The 24,556-nt window shown below is 61.9% G+C and overlaps 3 protein-coding genes across 3 annotated transcripts; 1 reads left to right on the top strand and 2 right to left on the bottom strand.

Moving 5' to 3' along the window:
* Nucleotides 1-53: 53 nt before the first annotated feature.
* IMP4 (IMP U3 small nucleolar ribonucleoprotein 4) lies at nucleotides 54-7,797 on the bottom strand. The gene is made up of 9 exons (XM_050928110.1): nucleotides 7,632-7,797; nucleotides 7,085-7,193; nucleotides 6,686-6,769; nucleotides 5,058-5,167; nucleotides 4,654-4,786; nucleotides 4,116-4,270; nucleotides 3,733-3,827; nucleotides 3,465-3,538; nucleotides 54-255 (listed from the first exon to the last, which is right to left on the bottom strand). Exons 1-9 carry the CDS (start codon nucleotides 7,632-7,634, stop codon nucleotides 143-145), a joined length of 876 nt encoding a protein of 291 aa, XP_050784067.1. The 5' UTR covers nucleotides 7,635-7,797; the 3' UTR covers nucleotides 54-142.
* Nucleotides 7,798-8,039: 242 nt separating this feature from the next.
* On the top strand, nucleotides 8,040-13,546 carry CCDC115 (coiled-coil domain containing 115). Its single transcript, XM_050928111.1, has 6 exons — nucleotides 8,040-8,160; nucleotides 9,466-9,579; nucleotides 9,905-10,008; nucleotides 11,215-11,324; nucleotides 13,017-13,184; nucleotides 13,349-13,546. Exons 2-6 carry the CDS (start codon nucleotides 9,469-9,471, stop codon nucleotides 13,459-13,461), a joined length of 606 nt encoding a protein of 201 aa, XP_050784068.1. The 5' UTR covers nucleotides 8,040-8,160; nucleotides 9,466-9,468; the 3' UTR covers nucleotides 13,462-13,546.
* A 1,879-nt stretch (nucleotides 13,547-15,425) lies between these two features.
* LOC127036853 (transforming protein RhoA-like) lies at nucleotides 15,426-23,227 on the bottom strand. Its single transcript, XM_050928112.1, has 5 exons — nucleotides 23,069-23,227; nucleotides 18,497-18,654; nucleotides 17,257-17,377; nucleotides 16,725-16,855; nucleotides 15,426-16,332 (listed from the first exon to the last, which is right to left on the bottom strand). The coding sequence occupies exons 2-5, from the start codon at nucleotides 18,650-18,652 to the stop codon at nucleotides 16,159-16,161; spliced, it is 582 nt and encodes a 193-aa protein (XP_050784069.1). The 5' UTR covers nucleotides 18,653-18,654; nucleotides 23,069-23,227; the 3' UTR covers nucleotides 15,426-16,158.
* Nucleotides 23,228-24,556: the final 1,329 nt, after the last annotated feature.

The following is a 24,556-nucleotide window of genomic DNA, read 5'->3' on the forward strand; positions in this document are numbered from 1 at the left end:
CGACGCCCAAAATGACTCCGGCTTAAATTCCCAGCCAGCGACGAGGGAGCTCCCCTGCAATCTCCGGCTGAACGGGCTCCACATCCTGTGTCCAAGTGTGACGGAGCGCAGCCCGGCGGCCACCAGAGCAGGGGGACGCCCCTTAGCTGGCGCTCAGGAACTGCCGCTTGCGGGCCGTGTTGGTGTAAGGATGCCAGCGCCACTCTACGTCGGCCGTGGCTGCCTGCTCCAGCGTGCCCAGCTTGATCATGTACACTGTAACGAAGGAGGGGTGAGGGGTCAGCGAGGTGCCCCTGGGAAGCACCTGCTTCTGGGAGACAGGCAAAGCCGGGGAGCCCCCTGCCCCAATCATTCAGGGGGTTAGGGGCAGGATGGGACAAATTTTCTGTAATCATTTGATGCCCATGTGTGCCTCAGTTTCCCCTGGATTCTGCACGGCTCCCTGGCATTGAGGGGAGCTATAAACCAGCTCTGGGGTGCGTCTGGCCACCCAGGCTGCCACAATTGGGTCATTCAGCAACTGCTGGGAAGAAGACAATCGACAAGGGGCCCTCCTGGGGTTGCGGGACGGGGAGAGGGGGCTGAACCAGAGTGCCTTGAATTCGGCAAGGACATTGATCTAACAGGCAGCACAGAAACTAGGGGGAATGAGGCTAAATCACTGGGACACGGTAATACCAAGGGACAGAACATAGCAGAAGCACAGAACCACAGAACCAGTCATGCCAGGAGAGCGGCACTAGATGTGAAAGAAAACGTAGACTCAAAATCTTAAACGAACCAAACTGTCCCATGAAATCTCTCTGGCTCATAACTCCATGCTCGAATAATAAGAATAGAGCGGCAGGGATAGTACTAGCCGCCTGGTCACGATGGTGACAGTGACTGAAATGCTCAGGGAGATGAGAGAGGCCATAAAAATAAAAAAATCCAGTAATGGGGATTTCAACTACCCCCATATGGACTGGGGCATGTCCCCTCAGGACGGGAGGCAGAGATAAAGTTTCTTGACACCTGAAATGACCTTCTTGGAGCAGCTGGGCCTGGAACCCACCAGAGAAGAGGCAATTCCTGATTTAGGCCTGACTGGAACACAGGATCTGGTCCAAGAGGTGACCGGAGCTGGATGGCTTGGTAATAGTGACCATAATCTAATGAGATTTAACATCCCTGTGGCAGGAAAAACACCAGAACGGCCCAACCCGACAGCGTTTCATTTCAGAAAAGGGAACTACAAAAAAACGAGGCAGTTAGTGGAACGGGAATTCAAAGGTTCGGCGCCAAGAGTGAAATCCCTGCAAGCGGTGTGGAAATGTTTTACAGACGCTGCAACAGAGGCTCCACTTAAAATGTATCCCCCCAACTTAAAAACACACAGTAGGAGAACCAAAAAAGAGCCACCGTGGCTAAACAACAAAGTAACAGGAACAGTGAGGGGCAAAAAGCAGCCTTTAAAAAGTGGACGTTAAATCCTAGTGAGGAAAATAGAAAGGAGCATAAACGCTGCCAAAAGAAGTGTAGCCAAAGAACAGCAAATTTTTTTTTTAAAGTACATCAGAAGCAGGAAGTTGTTAACCAAGCAGTGGGGTCACTGGCCGATCGAGGTGCTAAGGGAGCACTTAAGGATGATAAGGCCATTGCAAAGAAACTAAATGAATTCTTTGCATCTATCTTCACGGCTGCAGATGTGAGGCAGATTCCCAAACCTGAGTCTTTTTAGGTGACAAATCTGAGGAACTGTCCCACACGGAGTTGTCATTAGAAGAGGTTTGGAAACAAATTGATAAACTAACCAGTCACCAGGTCCAGGTGGGATTCAGCCAAGAGTTCTGAAGGAACTCCAGTGTGAAACTGCAGGACCTAACTATGGTATGTAACCAATCATTTAAACTAGCTTCTGAACCAAATGACTGGAGGGTAGCTAATGTGACACCAATTTTCAAAAAAGGGCGCCAGAGGTGATCCCAGCAATTACAGGCTGGTAAACTTGACTTCAGTTCCGGGCAAATTGGTTGAAACTCTAGTAAAGAACCAAATTGTCAGACACAGAGATGAACATAATTTGTTGGGGAAGAGTCAACACGGTTTTGGTAAAGGGAAATCGCGCCTCATCAATCTACTAGAATTCTTTGATGGGTCAACAAGCATGTGGACAAAGGGGATCCAGTGGATCTAGTGTACTTAGATTTCCAGAAAGTCTTTGACAAGGTCCCTCACCAAAGGCTCTTACACAAAGTGAGGTGTCATGGGATACGAGGGAAGGTCCCCTCATGGGTCGGTAACTGGTGAAAAGACAGGAAACAAAGGGTAGGAATAAATGGTCAGTTTTCAGAATGGAAAGGGGGGTAAACACTGTGTCCCCCAGGGGTCTGTGCTGGGCCCAGTCCTAGTCAACATCCTCATAAACCATCTGGAAAAAGGGGTGAACAGGGAGGTGGCACAGTTGGCAGACGATACAAAAGTGCTCCAGATAGTTAAGTCCCAGGCAGCCTGTGAAGAGCGGCAAAGGGATCTCACCAAACTGGGCGACTGGGCAAGAAAGTGGCAGATGAAATTCAACTTTGATCAGTGCAAAGTGATGCACATCAGAGAACAGAATCCCAACTCTCCGTACACAATGATGGGTCTGAATTAGCTGTTACCACTCGAGAAAGATCTTGGCGTCGCTGTGGAGAGTTCTCTGAAATCATCCATTCGATGCGCAGCGGCAGCCAAAAAACGAACGGAAGGTTGGGAGTCATTAGGAAAGGGAGAGATAAGATAGGAAATATCCTATTGCCTCTGTATCAGTCCGTGGTTCGCCCACACCATGAATACTGCATGCAGATGTCACCTCATCTCAAAATAGATTGATTGGAATTGGAAAAGGTTCAGAAAAGGGGAACAAAAATGATGAGGGGGATGGAACAGCTTCCGTATGAGGAGAGATTAATCAGACTGGGAGTTTTCAGCTTGGAAAAAAGATGATTTGGGGGGATATGAGAGAGTCTGTAAACTCATGACTGGTGCAGAGAAAGTAAGTCAGGACGTGTTATTTACTCCTTCCCAGAACAGGAGAACTAGGGGTCCCCCAATGAAATGAACAGGCAGCAGGTTTAACACAAACACAAGGCAGTATTTCTTCACGCAACACACAGTCAACCTGTGGAACTCCTTGCCGGAGGATGGCGTGAAGGCTGAGACTATAGCAGAGTTCAGAAAAGAAGTAGATGATTTAATGGAGGACAGGTTCATCAGTGGCTACTAGCCAGGCTGGGCACAGATGGTGTCCGCAGCCTCTGTTTGCCAGACGCTGGGAATGGGCGACAGGGGATGGGTCACTTGATTCCCTGTTCTGTTCATTCCCTCTGGGGCACCTGGCATTGGCCACCATCAGAGGATAGGATACTGGGCTGGATAGACCCTTGGTCTGACCCAGCCTGGAAGTTATGTTTTCATGCGGGACCCCCAGAGACGTGACTCACGTTTCATCTCGAAGCGCGGCCCCACCTCAGACAGCTCAATGTTGCGATGGTCCAACTTCTTGTAAACGTGGTGCCTGCGGGGGGCCCAGGAGAGATGGGTCACCCTGTGGGCCTGGCTCCCAGCCCCCGGCCAGCCCTCCCTCCCCTCCCAGAGCTGGGAGAGAACCCAGGTGTCCTCACACCCAGCCATCCCCGTGTGGTCTTATATGTGGCTGTTCCCCAGATGCCCCGCCCCAGAAGTGGCTGCACCATGGGGCAGGCCTGGCACCTGAAGGAGATGTAATCGTCCTGGTTGGCAAAGGTGATGACCCGCTTGCTGTCCTCTTTGGGCACCGGGAAGAGGTACTTGAGGATGCTGCAGACCTGAGGGCAGAGACCGAGAAGCGCTGGGTTTGGGGGGGAAGGGAAGGGAGGGGGAATTGAGACCCTACAACAACAAGCCCCCCCAGGAGACCCTACAATAAACACACTGCCCACAAACATTCCCCAGAGACCCTACAATGTCAAAGTGGTCTCTGTCCGCTTTCCCAGGCCCTAGAAGACCCTACAATAACAATGCCAGGCTGGGCAGTCCCAGAAGACCCTACAATAATACAGCTAGCCCAGACAGTCCCAGAAGACCCGACAAGGACCCAGCCACCCCTGGCTGACCCGCTGGCCCAGGCGAGAGGTGAAGTTGTGGAAGATCAGATGGGGGATGGCCTCGGACATGGTGCCGATGTCGGGGACTTCGTGCCGCATCACCACGTTGCAGAGGGTGAAGAACGCCGTGGGGCCGAAGGGCAGGTGAGAGACGATCAGCCCATCTGGAAGGAGGGGGGCGGTTAGTGGGGGCGGCTGGGATGGAGCTGCCCTCACCCCCCCCAATTCATCCACCCCACAAAGCACAGCCCCCGGCTAAAAGGCCCTGCAGCCCCCCCACCTTGGGGACCCCCTAGAAATAACAGCAGAGGGGGAGCCCCTCCAGAATCCCAGACAGAGGGAAGGCAGCCCCTCCCCCTCTGGCTGCCAGCAGGCCCAGACAGAGGGGGAGTCCCCCCAGCAGGCCCCACCCCCACCCCCCCGGCTCCCAGCAGCCACAGACAGAGGGGAAGGGGGAGGGGGTGTCCCCCCAGCAGGCCTCACCCCACCCCCAGCTCCCACAGACAGAGGGGAGGGGGGAGTCCCCACAGCACCCCCCCCGGCTCACCCGGCTGCCCGCGGTGTTCATGCAGCACCAGCAGGTCCGTGACGCCGTTGGCCTTGCAGGCCTGGAGCAGGGCCCCCACCTCATGTCGCCCCCGATTCATGCGCTGGGCACCCGGCAACACCAGCTTCATCTCCTGTCGCCGAGAGAGGGGAGTGTGGGGGCTGTGAGAGAGACCCTAGAACAACAGACCTGCCCCTCCCTCGAACGGCTCACCAACAACACTGCCGGCCCCCCTGCCCCCAGGAGACCTTACAATAACGAAACCGGCTCTGCCCACCAGCCCCAGTCCCCGGGAGGCCCTGCAGAAACAAACCAGTGCCCAGGAGACCCTACAACAACCATGCCAGCCTGCTGAGAACGCCGCTCCCCGGGAGACCCTACAATAACAAACCCAGGCCCTGTACCTTGGCGAACATCTTCAGGCGGGAGCTGGGGTCACGTGAGGTCGTGATCATCACCTTGGGGTCCTCCACGCCCGCCCAGCGATACTCATCATCCTGCTGCGTCACCAGCCCTGCCGCAGGAGGCAAGGGGTTAACGGTGGGGGCGTGGCCTCTGGCTGGCCACGCCTGGCCCATTTACATGGAGTGGGGGGGTGGAGGGTTAATTTTTTAATCTCGCTAGGGGGTGGGGAATTTCTCAGAATCCACTTAAAAACACACAAAACAGCCCTGGAAGTTTTTCATTCCTGAAAGAAAATGACTTTAAAACCGAGCCCAGACACGTTCGATTTGTGTCCATATATCTCCATGTCACTGTCCACCGCCGGGACCCAAAACACGGAGGTCGGTCAAGGAAGAAAAACACGGCAGAGAGGCATCCAAACAGGATTTCAGGCTGTTTCCTTTGGGTGGTTTGACATGCGGCGTTCACAATTTCTCTTTTAACAGTTCAAACACTTTAACTTTTCGATAATCAGCATCTGCCGTCGTTAAATAATCCCTGTCCGACCCGCCTCATGCCCCAGCAATTCCCACAAGTGAAAACTTGAAGAGAAGATTTTTAAAAGCTTAAAACCCAAAATGAAGATTTAAAGAGTTCAAGATCAAGGGGACAAAAAGAAGTAAAAACCATTGTTTTGCGCAACTAATTGAAAGAGCTACAAATCAGGGAAAATGCTTACGAATAATCCTCAACATTATCCACTGAAATTACAAAAAAAAATCACATTCTGCCCAGCCTATTAGAAGGGCTGGATAAAAGGGGTGAAAAGTTGATTAAAACATGGCTTGGATTTGAAACGCCCGAATTTATTGTACAAAGGAAGCGTTGGTGGTAATTAGTTAATTTGAACTGATTGTTTCTAGTCTGTGTGTCCTTTGGGATTTTAGAGCTAGTAGATCTCGTCCTCTCCCACCGAGGTTTTATTCAGAGATGGGAAGAGGAAACCAAGCAACTCCTGATTGGTTTTTCAACCCGGGGCAAAGCTATCATTGACCTGAGCTCGGTGAATAGACGGACGCAGAGCAAATGGGGGGAGGAAGCCTTCAGCAAATGGGTACCAGTAACGACCCACTGGTTCGGGGCTTTCTGGCCTGTTATATATGTTTTTAAATACAACATAACTGACCAAGCCAGATTCAAGTGAGTTCAGCCCTGAACGGAGGCGGTCGGAATTTCAGGTGGATTTTTAAAAAGAAAAACATCCAAAATCAGGCACAAATAAAAAAAAACCTACAACAATCTGTTTTTTATCCACACTGGACACGGAAGCTCTGGGTTTAACTGGCTCGGCTGTATGAGACCAACACCAGCTCCACCCCTGCCCCCCTGCCATGATAATGGGTCTATAGGGCTGCCACTCATGGCACCATCTGGCCCCACGGGGGAGGGGTGGGGTCTGTGCTTCATCTGGCTCCACAGGGCTCTGAGAGTCCAAACAGGGGTGACCCACTCCATGTTTCAGGGCAGACGAGCGGCAAAGGGTCAGGAAGGACACAGGACAATGCTGACCAAGGGTGTTGGGGGGGGTCCTCGCTTGGGGGGAGGAAAGGCACCTCCCCCCTGAAACCCCCCCTCCCTCCAAACTCACCTTCTGCTCCTTGGTCATCAAACTCGATGGACTTCTGCAGTGCCAGAGCCTCCCGGCGCAGCTCCGGGGGCAGCAGACGATTCTCTGCAGGGAGGAGTCAGAGACTGAGATTCCAGACAATCCCCCCACTCAAATCCCCCTCCTTGGTCCTCCTACCCCAATGCCGCCTCAGGACAGGAGGGGGCTGCAGGTCGGGAGTGAGGGGCACTGGGAGAGAGGAGGGGGCTGCAGGTCGGGAGTGAGGGGCACCGGGGAGAGGACAGGAGGGGGCTGCAGGTCGGGAGTGAGGGGCACTGGGAGAGAGGAGGGGGCTGCAGGTCGGGAGTGAGGGGCACCGGGGGGAGGGGAGAGGAGGGGGCTGCAGGTCGGGAGTGAGGGGCACCGGGTGGGGGTCCGTACCGTCCAGCGCCCGCCTGAGTTGCTCCTTCTTGGTCTCGGTGGCGCGGATCCGATCCTCCTGCGCCCGCCGGTACAGATACTCCCGGCGCAGCCGGGCCTCGCGGCGCAGCTGGGCGGGACACACCGGGAGCGGGGGGTGTTAGTAGAGATGGGGGGGCCGGGAGCTCCCTCCCCCTAGCGGTACCAGCCCCCGCCCGCCCCACGTGAAGCCCCTTCCACAACAGCGCCAGGCCTCGCCCCACTCCCAGGGGGCACCTGGGCTCTCCCGGCAGAGGCGACCCTACAATAACAAAGCCCGAGAGTCGCAGCACCAATCGCCCACAAGCTCCCCAGCCCCAAGGGGGGGTGAGCTGCTCCCCCAACCCCCCCCCGCACCCAGGAGACCCCGGACCCCCCCCCGGGGTGCCCGCCTCTACCCCGCAAGCGACTCTACGATAACTAACCGGGCCCCCTACTGCCCCCCTCCCCCAGAGTGCAGGGTACCAGCCCCTGTGCCCCTCCCCCTCGCAAGCGACCCTACAATAACAAACCCAATTCGCCCCCCTACCATGGCGCCAACTCCTGGCGACCCGCAGCGCGCCCGCCCCACCACGCGGCGGACCCACCCGCCCAACACCGGGGCCTCTCATTGGCCCAGGCTTCCTGGCCTATCAGAGAGCGGGATGCTCAACTGGGCCAGGGAGATGTTTTGCCCCTGACAAAGATGGCGGCCCATGGGTGGGAGAGAGTCACGTGGTGCAGTGCCCCCACCCCCCCCCGTTGACCCTCGCAAAGATGGCGGCCGAAGGGAACTGGGCAGGTTTGCCCTTTACAAACATGGCGGAAAGACAGGGCGCCGCTTCGTCTTCGCATGAGGAAACATTTTTGTCCAATCAGCAACTTCTCCCCGCCTCCCCGTGAGGGTGATTGGAGCTACTCGCTCAAGCCCTTAGCTCTGATTGGAGGAAAAAGGGGAGGCTCCGCCCCACTGAGAGGCCGGGATTGGCTGGTTTCCAAGGTCATGTGCTCGGGCGGAGGGGAGGGGAAGGGGGAAGAGCCGGGATCTCTCGGTCCGGGGCAGGTGCTGGAGGAGCCAGGTGGGGGCAGCACGAGGGGAGGGACGGGGGGGGCGGTGCCAGGGAGGGACCGAGGAGGGTCAGTAGGGGGGGTGCCTGGGGGCAGGTATTGGGGGGGGCGGTGCCAGGGAGGGACCGAGGAGGGTCAGTGGGGGGGTGCCTGGGGGCAGGTATTGGGGGGCGGTGCCAGGGAGGGACCGAGGAGGGTCAGTGGGGGGGTGCCTGGGGGCAGGTATTGGGGGGGCAGTGCCAGGGAGGGACCGAGGAGGGTCAGTGGGGGGGGTGCCTGGGGGCAGGTATTGGGGGGGGCGGTGCCAGGGAGGGACCGAGGAGGGTCAGTGGGGGTGCCTGGGGGCAGGTATTGGGGGGGCAGTGCCAGGGAGGGACCAAGGAGGATCAGTGGGGGGGGTGCCTGGGGGCAGGTATTGGGGGGGCGGTGCCAGGGAGGGACCGAGGAGGGTCAGTGGGGGTGCCTCAGGGCAGGTATTGGGGGGGCGGTGCCAGGGAGGGACCGAGGAGGGTCAGTGGGGGTGCCTCGGGGCAGGTATTGGGGGGATGATGCCAGGGAGGGACCGAGGAGGGTCAGTGGGGGTGCCTGGGGGCAGGTATTGGGGGGGGCGGTGCCAGGGAGGGACCGAGGAGGGTCAGTGGGGGGGTGCCTCGGGGCAGGTATTGGGGGGGGCGGTGCCAGGGAGGGACCGAGGAGGGTCAGTAGGGGGGGTGCCTCGGGGCAGGTATTGGGGGGATGATGCCAGGGAGGGACCGAGGAGGGTCAGTGGGGGTGCCTGGGGGCAGGTATTGGGGGGGCGGTGCCAGGGAGGGACCGAGGAGGGTCAGTGGGGGGGTGCCTCGGGGCAGGTATTGGGGGGGGCGGTGCCAGGGAGGGACCGAGGAGGGTCAGTAGGGGGGGTGCCTCGGGGCAGGTATTGGGGGGATGGTGCCAGGGAGGGACCGAGGAGGGTCAATGGGGGTGCCTCGGGGCAGGTATTGGGGGGGCGGTGCCAGGGAGGGACCGAGGAGGATCAGTGGGGGTGCCTGGGGGCAGGTATTGGGGGGGCGGTGCCAGGGAGGGACCGAGGAGGGTCAGTAGGGGGGGTGCCTCGGGGCAGGTATTGGGGGGGGGCGGTGCCAGGGAGGGACCGAGGGTCAATGGGGGTGCCTCGGGGCAGGTATTGGGGGGGCGATGCCAGGGAGGGACCGAGGAGGATCAGTGGGGGTGCCTCGGGGCAGGTATTGGGGGGGCAGGTGGGGTGCTGCCAGGGGAAGGACCCGAGGGAAGGCGGGTCCCCAGCCCGAGGCTCCGGTTCTGACCCAGTTCTCCCCCAGGCCATGGCCGAGCTGGCGCTGAGCCAGGAGCTGGACGAGCGGCTGCTCCACCTGCTGGGGGCGCTGGAGACGCTGCAGGGCAAGAGGGACGAATTCAACAGCCGCGTGGAGCAGGTGGGGCAGGAGGGGAATTGGAAGGTCCCCCCCTTCCCCCCAGGTTCCCCCTTTGTACCCCCCAGCCCCCACTACTGCCCTCCCTTCTCACCCCTTGAGGCCCCCCACTGCCTCTGGTGCCCCACTTCCCTGCCCTCGGGCCCCCTTTCCCACATTGATCACCTTCTCAATGCCCACAGTGCCCCCCAGGCCTCTTGCACCCATTGGCCTGGCCAAGCTGCAGCCCCATCAGCCTGGGGGTGGGGGGGTCTCTGGGGCAGTGCAGCCCCTTGGGGGAGTGTCCCCCCCAGCAGCCCGACACACCCCCTTGTGTCCCTCCATGCAGGGCTGGTTCTCGCTCTCTAAGTCCCGCTTCGCCATGGGCTGCAAGTCGGTCTCTGCCCTGCAGTACGGGGCTCACATGGAGCCGCTGGTCCGGGTGTGCGCCAGGTGAGAGCAAGGGGCTGTGGGTCGGGCGTGAGGGGCACTGGCAGAGCTGGGGGGGACCCAGAGCTGGGCTAGCAGGGGCTGTGGGTCGGGCGTGAGGGGCACTGGCAGAGCTGGGGGGGACCTAGAGCTGGGCTAGCAGGGGCTGCGGGTCAGGAGTGAGAGGCACCGGCGGGGCTGGGGGGGAACCCAGGGCTGGGCTAGCAGGGGCTGCGGGTCAGGAGTGAGGGGCACTGGCAGAGCTGGGGGGGGGACCTAGAGCTGGGCTAGCAGGGGCTGCGGGTCAGGAGTGGGGGGCACCGGCAAAGCTGTGGGGGATCCTATGGCTGGGCTAGCAGGGGCTATGGGTCAGGAGTGAGGGGCACCGGCAGGGCTGGAGGGGAACCCAGGGCTGGGCTAACAGGGGCTGCGGGTCGGGAGTGAGGGGCACTGGCAGAGCTGGGGGGGGGGGGGGGACCTAGAGCTGGGCTAGCAGGAGCTATGGGTCAGGAGTGGGGGGCACCGGCAGGGCTGGAGGGGAACCCAGGGCTGGGCTAGCAGGGGCTGCGGGTCAGGAGTGAGGGGCGCCGGCAGGGCTGGGGGGGAACCCAGGGCTGGGCTAACAGGGGCTGTGGGTCGGGAGTGAGGGGCACTGGCAGAGCTGGGGGGGACCTAGAGCTGGGCTAGCAGGGGCTGCGGGTCGGGAGTGAGGGGCACCGGCAGACTTGGCCACCTGACTAGAGCCTTGTGTAAATCCCGATTTCACGCGTCACACGGAAATGGTGAAACACCCCCAACGATCTGTAATTCACGGAACGAGCCTCCTCAAAATGTGGGGCTGGAAGGGACCCCAGGAGGTCACTGGGTCTGGCCCCCCACGCGGAGGCAGGACCTAGTCACCCCGGACCAGCCCTGATGGGTTTGCCCGACCTGGGGTCCCACAGCCCCCTTGGGAGCCGGTTCTGGAGCTGAACGACCCGGCAAGCTAGAAAGTTTCTCCCCAAATCAAACCTCTGTCCCCGTGGCTGCAGATTCAGCCCTTTACTTCTCGGCCTGCCCTCAGTGGACAGGCAAAACAGCTGGTCCCCGGCCGCTTTCTATGGCCAGGACCGGCTCTGAGGGGCCATGAACCGGGATTGACCCGTCCTGGCCACACCAGGCTGTGAACGATGTGCAGGGGGCGCTCCCCAGCCGAAGACAGGGGGTCAATGCTGTGCTTATCCCTTCCAGCCAGGGGGAGAGCGGGCAGGTCGCCTTCCAGGTGATCCCAGAATGGAACCCATCCACAGAGGCTGCTGAGGGGTCACCGGCTGTGGAGGAAATTGGGCCTCAAGACCAAGGTGAACTAATGGACAAAGAACTTGAGCGAGTGCCCGGGGCTGGGCAAGCAGGGGGCTGCGGGTCGGGAGTGAGGGGCACTGGCAGGGCTGGGCTAGCAGGGGGCTGCAGGTCGGGAGTGGGGGGTGCAGTAGAGCTGGGGTGGGGGAAGGGCTGGGCTAGCAGGGGGCTGCGGGTCAGGAGTTGGGGGTGTAGTAGAGCTGGGGTGGGGGAAGGGCTGGGCTAGCAGGGGGCTGCGAGTCAGGAGTGAGGGGCACTGGCACAGCTGGGCTAGCAGGGGGCTGCGGGTCAGGAGTGGGGGGCGCAGTAGAGCTGGGGTGGGGGAAGGGCTGGGCTAGCAGGGGGCTGCGGGTCAGGAGTGGGGGGCACAGTAGAGCTGGGGTGGGGGAAGGGCTGGGCTAGCAGGGGGCTGCGGGTCAGGAGTGAGGAGCACTGGCACAGCTGGGCTTGCAGGGGGCTGCGGGTCAGGAGTGAGGGGTGCAGTAGAGCTGGGGTGGGGGAAGGGCTGGGCTAGCAGAGGGCTGCGGGTCAGGAGTGGGGGGCACAGTAGAGCTGGGGTGGGGAAGGGCTGGGCTAGCAGGGGGCTGCAGGTCAGGAGTGAGGAGCACTGGCACAGCTGGGCTTGCAGGGGGCTGCGGGTCAGGAGTGGGGGGTGCAGTAGAGCTGGGGTGGGGGAAGGGCTGGGCTAGCAGGGGGCTGCGGGTCAGGAGTGAGGGGCACTGGCACAGCTGGGCTAGCAGGGGGCTGCGGGTCAGGAGTGGGGGGCGCAGTAGAGCTGGGGTGGGGGAAGGGCTGGGCTAGCAGGGGGCTGCGGGTCAGGAGTGGGGGGTGCAGTAGAGCTGGGGTGGGGGAAGGGCTGGGCTAGCAGGGGGCTGCGGGTCAGGAGTGAGGGGCACTGGCACAGCTGGGCTAGCAGGGGGCTGCGGGTCAGGAGTGGGGGGCACAGTAGAGCTGGGCTTGGGGAAGGGCTGGGCTAGCAGGGGGCTGCGGTTCAGGAGTGAGGGGCACTGGCACAGCTGGGCTAGCAGGGGGCTGCGGCTCAGGAGTGGGGGGCACAGTAGAGCTGGGGTGGGGGAAGGGCTGGGCTAGCAGGGGGCTGCGGGTCAGGAGTGAGGGGCACTGGCACAGCTGGGCTAGCAGGGGGCTGCGGGTCAGGAGTGGGGGGCGCAGTAGAGCTGGGGTGGGGGAAGGGCTGGGCTAGCAGGGGGCTGCGGGTCAGGAGTGGGGGGCGCAGTAGAGCTGGGGTGGGGGAAGGGCTGGGCTAGCAGGGGGCTGCGGGTCGGGAGTGAGGGGCACTGGCAGGGCTGGGCTAGCAGGGGGCTGCAGGTCGGGAGTGGGGGGTGCAGTAGAGCTGGGGTGGGGGAAGGGCTGGGCTAGCAGGGGGCTGCGAGTCAGGAGTGAGGGGCACTGGCACAGCTGGGCTAGCAGGGGGCTGCGGGTCAGGAGTGGGGGGCGCAGTAGAGCTGGGGTGGGGGAAGGGCTGGGCTAGCAGGGGGCTGCAGGTCAGGAGTGGGGGGCACAGTAGAGCTGGGGTGGGGGAAGGGCTGGGCTAGCAGGGGGCTGCGGGTCAGGAGTGGGGGGCACAGTAGAGCTGGGGTGGGGGAAGGGCTGGGCTAGCAGGGGGCTGCGGGTTGGGACAGCAGAGCTGGGGGGGGGGGGGGTTGAGAGACACCTTTTGTTGACTGTCTCTCCAGTCTTGCGGCAGCGAAAGGGCCCAGGGAAAACAGCAGCTCCTGGGCCCCCCCTGGGGGCAGCCCCCGAATCTGATTCCCAGAGGGGGGCCTTGTCCCAGGACCCACTGACCTGGTTTGGGATCCTGGTGCCCCAGAGCCTCCGGCAGGCTCAGAGCAGCTTCAAAGAGGGTAAGTCCAGGGCACCCCCTAGAGGGGACAGGCCCCACATTCCCCCCCCCGCCCCAGCCAGTTCCCACCCTGGGGCTGATGGGAGCCAGCGCCCCCTAGAGGGGACTGGCCCTGTGTCCCATTTCTTCCTGCCACCCCCTCTCGTGACCCCCATCTCTCCACAGGGATTCTCCTGGCCGGGGAGATCGCCAGCCTACAGAGCGACATCGAGGTCACGCAGGCGCAGTATCGGGCCCTGCTGGAGAGAAAGCGCCAGCTGCTGGCCAGAGAGGGGTAGCGCAGCCCCCCCGCCTTTTGCACCCCACACACAGCTGGGTGTATTGTAACCTGACACTCGCGTCAATAAACTGGGGTCCCCGCTGGCAGGGCTGAGACCAGCTCTCTGTCCACCGCCCCCCTGTGCTGCAGGGTCTGTGGAAGCCCCTGCTGCGTGGAGTGATCTTGGGGGCTCAGGGTGGCGCTTGGAGACATCGGGGCCTTGGAAATGTTAAAGAGAAAATCTGCCTCTCCCCTGGGCATGAACCAGCCTCCTGCTCCCCAGCCCATGTGGGGCCCAGTGGGGACAGGGCCACCCTGAGCTGGCCTGAAGAAAGGACGACAGGCCCTGGGAGGGGAGAGGGGTCGAGGGCTAAAGCAGGGGGGAGCTGGAAGCCAGGACTCCTGGGTTCTCTCCCCAGCTCTGAGATGGCTGTGGGGTCTGGTGGTTGGTGGGGAAGGCAGGGCCAGGACTCCTGGGTTCTGGCTGGTTTGTGATCTCTGCTCAGTTGCTGTTCTGGGCAGACTTGCCCTGTCTCTCCCATGGGCTTGCTCTGGAGTGACTCTGGATTAGCCGAGCTCCAGGCCCTGAGCAAGGCAGCAGGGCTGCCTGGGAGCACAGCCCTTGGGGCTGTGGCTCCACAGGGTGATGGTGCAGCACCCTCCTGCCCCGGGGGTGGTGCTGTGGTGCCCCAGCCCTGTGCCAGGCCAGCCAGGCAGGAGGAGCAGCAGGCCTGTCCCGCAGGGTCTAGGGGCAGGATTCCTGGGTTTGACTCCCAGTGCAGGAGGCACCTGCCTCTTTTCTTGGTGAGGCAGCAGCAGCATCAGCCTGGGGGCAGGCAGCTGCCTGGGTGCCCCTAAGCAGGGGCTGGGGAGGCTTCATTCTTGACCCTCTGCCTGCAGCCCTAGAGCCCCTGTTCCCCCCTCCCACTGGGATCTCAGCCCAGTTCCTGGAGCAGAGGGGGCATGGGCAGTTGACCTCTGCTGCCTCCAGTACAATGCCCCTTCCCCTTATGCCCTGAGTTTTGGGGTCAGGCTGGCGAATGGCACAACCCCCCCTTTTGCTCCTTGTGGTGGGGCCTGGCACCCCCCCGCCCCAGGGCCATCCCTGTTTTCTGCAGTAGAGCCAGCTGCCCTGTGGTGTTTGCTCCCTGGGACAGTGCTCAGGGCTTGCAAGGAGTCACCCCCCAGCCCTGCTGCCTGGAGGAGTCTCTGGAGACCCCAGCCCTGTCCTTGGGGGGCAAAGCCCCCCTCAGGCAGCCCCCTCAGCATTTTCAAAGCAGAAGCTGGGAGTCAGCCCTGGGGTGGAGGAAAGGAATTCCCCCCCCCCCCCCCCCCATTGTCCAGGCCTGTCTCTGCCGGAGCTGGGTGTGACATGCATTACCAACCCCGCACAGAGCCCCCCTCCCCTCCCCAGTTAATTGCTCATCAGTACAGGCCATCCCAGCCTGTCAGGGGCAGGCAGGTACTGCTCCTGTGAGCCCTGCCCCAGCTCCGCCCCAGAGCTGGGGGCATTTCAGCACCAGCCAAGCCACAGCTGGGCTGCTATGCCCCTGCTGCCCTGGCCTAGAAGTAGCTGCATTACCCAGCACACACCCTGCAGAACCCCTCACCAGGGCCATGCTGCGGCCCCACACAACAGGAATCTGCCCCACCCCTGCAGGACAGGATTGTGCTATTCCCTTCCCTACCCCCGGCAGCAGCCTGCCCACTTGGGCCAGGGAACAGTGGGATGGGGGGGCAGCCCAGCCCCAGGGAACTGGCAGGGGGCAGGTTGTGCAGGTGATGTGACAGTTCCCCCCACCCCCTCCAGCTGGCAGCACGAGGTGGAGCTGATTCAGGCTGGCATGATCCCAGCACAGCTCAAGGGGGCACAGCTGGTTAAGGGAGGGGATCAGGCTGAGATAGGGGAGCCCCAGGCTGGGATAGCAGAGCTGTGATGGGGGGAACCCCACTAGCCACAAACAGGCAGAGCCCCCCCGATACTAAACATTGCTACAAATTTATTACAGAGCTGTTTGTCTTTCAAGTACAGTTGAAAAGTAACGACCACCGTCCCCGGCGAGTACAGAGTGGCTGGGCGCCCACAGCGCCCCACCCGTGGCACTTGCTAGTGCGGAGGGCCTGGGACCCACGGGGAGTGGGGGGAGCCAGGTGCCCTCCACAGGCAAAGCGGCCCGCAGCGCCTCTGCATAAAAATATAGAGTTCTCTGGGGGGGGGCGCCCGCTTGGCAAGAGATAAATAGGAGGAGGAGGAAGAAATCTGTACAGCAGGGGGCAGCACCCACTCCCCCGCCCTGGGGGCAGAGCCCAGCAAGGGGCACCATGCTGTGATCCAGCCCTCCCAGGGCCAGTAGAGGGCTGAGCCTCTCAGCAGGGGGCTGTGGGTCACAAGGGGCAGGCAGCCCTGTGATGTCAGGCTCCTATTGGGGGACTGGAAGGGCTGGGGCAGAGCTGCCAGGAGGCAGTGGAGCTGCTATGGGGCAGCCCCCCAAGGTAGCCCTGCCCCCCTAAACTGTTCAGGGAGAGAGGCTGGGGGCCCTCCATGGCTGGGAATTGAGGGGGGGCTGTGCCACAAATCACCCCACACAGCTGTGGCAGCCAGAGGAGAGGGTGGCTCTACCCACAGAGCCATGGGGCTGTGATAAGGGGCCCTGAGCTCCTTCCCCCACCCCCTAGCAGGGGGGTCAGAGGGAGGGCCTGGTGGGAGAAGGGGGGGTTACAGCAGCTGGCAGTGGGGCTTCTTCTGCCCACGCTTGGCCTGCAGGGCAGCCCGCGTGGCCATCTCAAACACCTCACGCACCCCGTCCTTCGTCTTGGCTGAGCACTCCAGGTACCCAAAGGCGCTGATCCGGCCGGCCATGTCTCGGCCCTCCTCCGGCTTCACCGGCTCCTGCAGGGGCAGGAACAGCCATCAGCCCCGAGGGGCTCCCTGATCCCAGAGGCAGTGGGGTCTGGGAGCCAGGACTCCTGCCAGGGGGTGAGGGAGGGGGGTCTGGTAGCCCAGTACAGCCAGCCCAGCCCTGCACTGGCCTGAGGGCTGAAGGGTTAATCAGGGAGGAGTCATTAATCTCAGGAGGCAGCCCCAGGGTCCCCAGGACAGGTGCTCTCCTTCGGGGCAGGGGCAGCCCCAGGGTCCCCAGGACACACAGCTTGGGTGGGAGGCGCAGCAGATGGGCACTCTCCTTCAGGGCAGCCTCAGGGTCCCCAGGACAGACAGCGGGGGGGGTGCGGGCACAGCCCCAGGTCCTCAAGACAGACAACGGGGGGGAGTGCACAGCTCACCTGCTTCATCTTGGCCAGCTCCCGGCGCGTGTGCTCATCATTGCGCAGGTCCTTCTTGTTGCCCACCAGGATGATAGGCACATTGGGACAGAAATGTTTCACCTCCGGGGTCCATTTCTCTGGGATGTTTTCTGCACAGGGGGCAGGATCAGCATCAGGCACCCAGATCAGGCCCTGCCCAGCTCCCCCCAGCCTGCACTGGCAGATGGACCCCTGGGATCTACCCAGCACTGGGAAGGGAGTGGGGGCTGGTGGGTTAGAGCAGGGGGGCTGAGGAGCAGGACTCCTGGGTTCTCTCCTATGCACTGGGAAGGCAGCGGGGGCTAGTGGTTAGAGCAGAATCCAATACCATGAGCCTCTTGGCCAGATGTGCCAGCTCAGGAGCTGTATAACTCTGAAGCTGCTGTGTGACAGCCACTAGAGGGGGCTGAGCCAGAGTTCACCTGGGCACCCTCTGCCCAGTACTGAGATCCAGGCTCTGGCTGCAGCCACACAGTGACGGGGGACCCAGCTAGATCTCCCCAGCACTCACCCAAGCTGTCAGGGCTGTCGATGGAGAAGCACATGAGGATGACATCCGTGTCAGGGTAGGACAGGGGTCTCAGGCGATCGTAGTCCTCCTGGCCAGCTGTGTCCCACAGTGCAAGCTCCACCTGCATGAGACAAGGGTGGCAATGGACTCCGGGGGCTGCTGCTGGGGCAGATGACCACAGCCACCCTAGGTTCCAGTTCCCACTGGAAAATCACTGGCTTGGGGTGGCCAGACCCTGTCATGGTTCCTGAGCCAACTGCTCCTCTTATCACTCTCGGGCACCCTGTTGTGTCTTGGTCCTCCAGCCATCACCACACAGGGCCTGGGCTGCAGATGCCAGCAACCCACCACCATCAGTTCAGCACCTGCCGGCCTATTCTCTCAGGGCCGTGACAACACTACCAGGCCCCACCCCACCCCAGCAAAGTACTGTTTGTTCAGAACCAACATTAGCCAGAGAGACCAGATCTTGCCACAGCTCAGATGCAGGGCTGTCCCAGCATCTCCCACCTGGGGACCCCGCCAGGGGCACAGTACTCGCCCTGGGCCTCCCCCTAGGTCAGACACTCCACACACCGCCAAGGGCACTGTAGCCCTGGTTCTCTGGGGCCTAGTCACTAGCCAGCCCATTGAGATACACATGGACTTCAACGGCCGCTTCTCTAGTCTAACTACTCTGTGCCCACAGCACCTGCGTGCTATAATCACCACATCTGTCCCAGCCCTGGGCAGGGCTGCTGGGTAGCGGGCCAGGCTCCAGGAACAGCTAGAGGTGTGGTGAGGATATGGTATCTTCTTACCTGCAATGAGGCTCCCAGGGAGGCCAACAAGCGGCCTGCCCAGAGACTAAGGCCCCCGTGTACCAGCTCAGCATTGTCTGTTTGTTCAGATCCTTATTGTCCCATCCAGCCCCACCCAGAGGGAAGAGACTCCCCCTCCCCAGCCCCCTGGCCCACTGATATCAGTGAGCAGCGCAGGGAAGGGCAGTGGATATTCAGAGTTAACCGCAGCGCTTACAGGCAGCACATCAAAGCTAGACAGTTCTCCCCCAGCACAGTCACTTCCTGTTAACTCCAGAGGGTGCAGTTTCCCCCAGCCGGAGGCCAGGAGAGCAGCGTGCCATCTGCCCCTCATCCAAAGCCAGTCTGACCCCCCCACCCTCCTCAGGACGGACCCCAAGCTCTCCTCCCTGTGGACCAAGGTAAACGGTCCCAGCCCAGCCAGTGTGGCGCCATGGTACCTGTTTGCTGTCCACTTCGATGTCAGCCACGTAGTTCTCGAAGACCGTGGGGACGTAAACCTCCGGGAACTGATCCTTGCTGAAGACGATGAGGAGGCAGGTCTTGCCACAGGCACCATCTCCCACGATGACCAGTTTCTTCCGTATGGCAGCCATCTCTGGCACAGGGGAGAGCGGGATGCCCATCACTGGGGTGCTAAGGCAGGCAAGCCAGACCCCAGCCTGCTGAAGGCAGAGTCCATGGAAGGGAATCTGCTAGGCGGGCACAGGGCCCGGCTGTCCCCAGGGAACACCGGCACTGACAGCTGGAACCAGGAAGTCAGTGCCATGTGGGGCATTCTATGGGGCATGTGAGCTAGCTCAAGGGGAGTGATCAGGGGAAGGGAACCGAGGTATGCTTGTCAATTTCCCTGTGCAGATAAGCCCAGAGCCCCCAACTCATACCCTAGACTTTCCAGTTTCAATCAGGCCTCTGCCATTCCCCTCCACTGGCAATCCCAGAGCATGAGCCAGACTCGACTCCAGGCTCTGCAAGGATGACTGGAAACTCAGGTCCAGTTCCCCAGCTCACAGAGCGAAGCTGGCTTGTATGGCCAGCCTGAGGCTGGGAATCCAGAGCTCTGGGTTCAATCCCTGCCTCTCCCATGAGCCATGTGACCCTGAGCCAGCCACCAGAACCCAAAGGAAGCTGGCACTAGCCCCATTTTAGGAAGTTGAGGATCCTTGCCTGGTGCCTCAGTTTCTCCAATTCCTCCTCTACCCTTTGATTAAGCTGTCAGCTCTCTGGGGTAGGGCCTGTGGCAGAACAAGCCCCGCTCCCACCCTGACCTGCTGGGCCTGTGCAGTGCAGCCATGAGACAGCAAAGGGGAGGTCGGGGATAGAACTCCAGAGACCCAGGCTCTATTCCTGCCTGCCACAGGGTGACCACACGCAAGTCACACCGGCTCTGTGCCTCAGTTTCCCCATCTATAGACATACGAGACTCCCTGACAAAGCCCGTTAGGATCTGCTGATGAACAGCACTAGCTGCTGCTGAGACTATTTAATGACATTGTTCTGCCAGCAAGTTGGTAATTTCTGTCCCACTCACCCCAGAGCAGGTGGGGTTAAACCGAAGCTGTCAGACTGCAGCCACAGATGGGACTGGCACTAGAGCAAAGCTGTATTCCACTCTCGGCTCGCAGAGACCTGGCAGTAGGGATTGAGGGCCGAGCCTGCTCTGCTGGGCCCAAGGTCCAGCTGCTTTGCTCAGCTGGGTGGCTGGCTTCCTAAGGCCAGGCTGTTCACGTGTGTTTTTAAGAGGGGAAGGGCCCAGCAGCTGGGTGATTCACCACTTTGGCCACTGGGCTGCAACAGGAAGTTTCAGAGGCAGGCAAGTTACACCCACATGTGGCACGTGAAGTGGCATTCCCAGGACCATCCGCCCGCACTTGGAAAAAGTTAGACAAGCTGTTTGCAGCAGCCATGGAATTAACCAACTTGCTGCCTACGTGCACTGCCCCACTGACACTGACTGCTCCGACCGGGGGGGGGCGGGGGCGCTTTCAGCACTTGAGATCAGGAACATGAGAACAGTCATACTAGGTCAGACCAACGGTCCAGCAAGCCCAGCATCCTGTCTCTGACAGTGCCCTGGGCCAGAGCTTCAGGGGGAATGAACAGAACAGGGAAGTTATCGAGTGATCCATCCCAGGGGCCAGCCCCAGCGCCTGGCAGTCAGAGGATTAGGGACACCTGGAGCATGGGGCGGTGTCCCTGACTCCTACCCTCCAGGAACTTCTTGTTCTTTTTTGAACCCAGCGTTCACAACATCCCCTGGCAGCAAGTCCCCCAGGGTGAAGTGCTTCCTTCTCTCTGCTTCAAACCTGCTGCCTACATTCAACGTAAACCCTCTGCCACAGGGGAAGGTCTGAACAGGACCACCACCACCACGGGCTGCCAGGGGACCTTTGCTACATGCATTAAGCTGAGCTAGCAGGGAGCAAATCCTGTCTCTAGTTTGGGATTTACCAGCTGCTGGGATACAGGTTTCTAGACCTCAGTAGAGAGGAGACCAGGCAATTTTTACATGGCAGAAGGAGCTGGAAGCATCAAAACCAACAAGGTTTAAATCCTCACCATAGCGAGAACACTCACCGCATTGTACAGGGAGGGAAACTGAGGCACAGAAGGCACAAAGGCATTAGCAGCAGAGCTGGGATCAGAACCAGGTCCTAGGCTCCTACCCCTACTCCTAGTCTGGGATCGCCTGGCAGTACACCAGAGTCCAGGGCACAAATGCTAGATCACCACATCACAGGTCATCTGAAGAGGCCAATTCGCCCCCAAACCCAGCTAGAGCAGCTGGTCACTAGACTCGACAGCCGCAAGGTTTGCTCCTCCCAGGAGACCCGTGAAGGGGGAAGAGGGGGTGGCAGTTTGAGCAGCCCAGAGAACAGAGCTGAGCACAGGCTGGCTCCACACAGCAGCATTTCAGCTGCGGATTGGTACCAGAAGAGAAGGCTGAGAGCACAGAGGCTTCTAAAGACCGACAGTTCTGAGGTTTGGTAACTCTTGGGTCAGAGGGGGCAATAGTGCAGCTGTGGGGTTCGGTGCCCAGCCTGGAGGGGCAATCAGCGAAGGGCAACAAGAACAGGTGTATAACCAGAAGGGGGCTCTCCCAGATCACCAGGGAGCATTTCCCACCTCTCTCCTTGGCACAGCAGCAGCCTTTCTGTGCACACCAGGAAGAGAAGGGCCAAGAGGCTGAGGCTGCAGGGGCCAAAGGAGAGAGCCTAGGTGTGAACTGACAGCCAGAGGGGGTCAGGCCATCCCCTCAAATTCACCGAGGATGGGCCTGCCCACCCCACAGAAGCCGTCCCTCAGGCCAGCTAGCTAGAGGGGCCTGCTCATGCAGCTGCAGGCAGGTGTCCAGGTACATTGTGTCTGCGGCTGCCCTAGGTTATGGCAAGGCCCCACCCCAGCACCAGAGAGAACTATCACGTGACTGGATCTTCCACACAACCTAGAGGCCCCACCTGCCCCCACCTCAAAGACCCCAGGAGACAGTCTGTGCCCCAGCCCCCTGGCCAGCAGGGACAGGAAAGTCCTGCTCCCCTGCCCCCCCAATCAGCCCCCCCCTCTGCCTTACCAGCACAGGGCCAAACATCCTCCTCCCTCCCGCACAACCTCTGCCCCAGGGAAAGGCCTGGCCCCTCCCTAGCAGGGGCTGACACCTCCCCTCTACCAACAGCTCCCCCACATACACCCCCCCGGCCAGCCCCCATATACACCCCATGTACCCTCCAGGCCGCCCCCCATATACACCCCCCCGCCAACAGCTCCCCCCAGACTCCCCCCCACATACACACACCCCCGCCACCCCCCTATACACCGCCCCTCGGGCCAGTCCCCATATACCCCCCAGCCCCCCCGGGCCAGCCCCCGCCCCCCCATACACCCCCCCCGGCCAGCCCCCATATACACCCCATGTACCCTCCAGGCCGCCCCCCCATATACACCCCCCCGCCAACAGCTCCCCCACAGACTCCCCCCCCCATACACACACCCCCGCCACCCCCCTATACACCGCCCCTCGGGCCAGTCCCCATATACCCCCCAGCCCCCGCGGGCCAGCCCTCGCCCCCCCATACACCCCCCCCGGCCAGCCCCCATATACACCCCATGTACCCTCCAGGCCGCCCCCCCATATACACCCCCCCGCCAACAGCTCCCTCCAGACTCCCCCCCACATACACACACCCCCGCCACCCCCCTATACACCGCCCCTCGGGCCAGTCCCCATATACCCCCCAGCCCCCCCAGGCCAGCCCCCGCCTCCCCATATACACCCCCCCGCCAACAGCTCCCCCCAGACTCCCCCTCACATACACACATACCCCCCAGGCCAGCCCCCGCCTCCCCATATACACCCCCCCGCCAACAGCTCCCTCCAGACTCCCCCCACATACACACACCCCCGCCACCCCCCTATACACCGCCCCTCGGGCCAGTCCCCATATACCCCCCAGCCCCCCCAGGCCAGCCCCCGCCTCCCCATATACACCCCCCCGCCAACAGCTCCCTCCCAGACTCGCCCCCACATTCACACACATACCCCCCAGGCCCCCCCCGGGCCAGCCCCAGCCCCGCCCCTCCCCCACGCAGAGCTCACCCCCGCCACAGCATCTGCCACATGGTCCCGCCCCCCCGGCCCGGAAGGGAGGTGGCTCGCGCTCGCTCTCCCAACCCCCTCGGCCGCGCATGCGCACGGAAGCTTCCAGACCGCACCCAGAATTCTGTCTCCCTCACACACACACCCACCCAGCGCCGCGCGCTGACCCCTCCCAGGCCACGCCTCCTCCCGCGGCTCCCAACCAATCAGATGCCGCTTCCTCCCGCAAGCCGAGCGGCCCCGGGGCGCGTGACCCTCCCCCACCACACGCACCCACCCACCCCCAGCCACCCGCGAACGGCGCATGCGTAGAACGACCACCACCACCACCCCTCAACCGTCGCGCCGCTTCCCAGCGGCGAGCTGGCTACTGCAGCGCGGCTGCCGCCCGCCCTGACCCACACCGGGGCCCACTCACCGCCGGGCTCTCTCGGCCACCTCCGCTGCCGGCTAAGCCGCCGCCCGGACACTCCAACCACCTCCTCACGCTAGCCCCGCCTACCCTGCGTGACGGACAGCCCGCGCCACCCAATAGCAGACGCTTTAAGTACCCGCCACCGCCAATCCCTGGCGGTTGGCAGGGCTGCCCCGCTTCGAAGCCCCGCCCATTCCGTGATGGACAACCGAGCCCAACCAATGGAAATGAAGAGCTCCCAAGTTCCAGCCAATCCCCGCGGAGGGCGGGGCTGGAGGTGGCCTGCGGCCCCGGCGGTTTTGATTGACAACCGCGGCCTCCCAATCACACCACACGACGGAAGCGAGCGAATTATGCCCCGGCACATTCTGAGAAACGGCGTAGAGGACCAATAAGAGTGTTCCATTTTAGCGTTAACCCAATCGACATTAGAGGGCGGAGCAATAAGCTCACAAGCCCCGCCACAGACGTTGATTGACTGGCGAAGAGGCCAATGAGGCAGGATTAGTCCAGCAAACCATCCAACCGCTGTCGGAGGGCTGGGTTGAAGGTCCCGCCAAGGTATTAGTCTTCCCGCGAACCAGCCAGGAGGCGGGCGGGGGCCATTTTCCTCGCCAATCCCGCTGCAGGGCGGGGCTCCCGCCGCTCGAAGTAGCGCCAATCACTTTGACTGACAGCATAAAGCAACCAATGGGGACAGCAGCCGGCTCCACACCTGACCCCACCCACAGGGCCGCCCTCTCCGAGCCCCGCCCAGACCCGCGACTGACACGTGGAGCGGGCCAATGGCCGCGCTTCCCGCCTGTTCGGGACACGGTTGCTTCGATGTCGACGGGCTCCATGGAAACGAGCCCCGCTCGAATCCCCCCCCGCGGGAACCCTCCTCCCCCCACCCCAGGAACCCCGCCCCCTGCACCCCCCCTTCAGGAGCCCCTCCCCCCAGGAACTCCTGCACCCCCCCTCCCCCTGCTGGGAACTCTGCCCCCTGCACCCCCCTCCCCCAGAAACCCCACCCCCATTGGGTAACCCCTGGCTACCCCTCCCCCAGCACCCCCCCTTCCTGGAGCCCCTCCCACCCAGGAACTCCTGCACCCACCTTGTGTAATGCCCCCACCCCCAACAACCCTCCACCCCCAGCAACCCTTCAACCTACCGTGGGAACGCTACCCCCTGCACTCCTGCCCACCCAGCAACCCTGGGCCCCGGTACCCCCTCCTCCTGCAAGCCCTTGCCCCAGGAATCGGCCCTGCTCCCTGCACCCCCACACCCAGCAGCCCCTCCACCAGGACCCCTGTACCCCCCTCGCCCAGGAACATGCTGGGGCCAGGCTAGTGGAGGGTGAGGGCTCCCTGGCCCATGCGGGGAAGTCAGAGTGAAGGGCCCCCACCAGCCTCCAGGGGAATGATACAGCCACACAGGGTGGAGGGACTGCGGTTAGCCCAAGGCCAGGGCTCCCCCAGCATAGCTGCTCTCACGCCGCAGGCCCTGGGA

The sequence above is a fragment of the Gopherus flavomarginatus genome, chromosome 18, assembly GCF_025201925.1.
Source record: "Gopherus flavomarginatus isolate rGopFla2 chromosome 18, rGopFla2.mat.asm, whole genome shotgun sequence".
NCBI lineage: Eukaryota > Metazoa > Chordata > Testudines > Testudinidae > Gopherus > Gopherus flavomarginatus.

Coding starts and splice junctions, on each gene's coding strand:
- IMP4 (XM_050928110.1), bottom strand. Junction 6,770..7,084: donor ACTCAGGCGGGCGCTGGACG/GTACGGACCCCC, acceptor TCCTCCCTGCAG/AGAATCGTCTGCTGCCCCCG. Junction 256..3,464: donor GCCGCGCTTCGAGATGAAAC/GTGAGTCACGTC, acceptor CCTTCGTTACAG/TGTACATGATCAAGCTGGGC.
- CCDC115 (XM_050928111.1), top strand. CDS start 9,469: ATGGCCGAGCTGGCGCTGAGCCAGGAGCTGGACGAGCGGCTGCTCCAC. Junction 9,580..9,904: donor TCAACAGCCGCGTGGAGCAG/GTGGGGCAGGAG, acceptor CCCTCCATGCAG/GGCTGGTTCTCGCTCTCTAA. Junction 11,325..13,016: donor AATTGGGCCTCAAGACCAAG/GTGAACTAATGG, acceptor CTGTCTCTCCAG/TCTTGCGGCAGCGAAAGGGC.
- LOC127036853 (XM_050928112.1), bottom strand. CDS start 18,652: ATGGCTGCCATACGGAAGAAACTGGTCATCGTGGGAGATGGTGCCTGT. Junction 17,378..18,496: donor TCGAAGTGGACAGCAAACAG/GTACCATGGCGC, acceptor TGTCTCATGCAG/GTGGAGCTTGCACTGTGGGA. Junction 16,856..17,256: donor CGACAGCCCTGACAGCTTGG/GTGAGTGCTGGG, acceptor CCCCCTGTGCAG/AAAACATCCCAGAGAAATGG.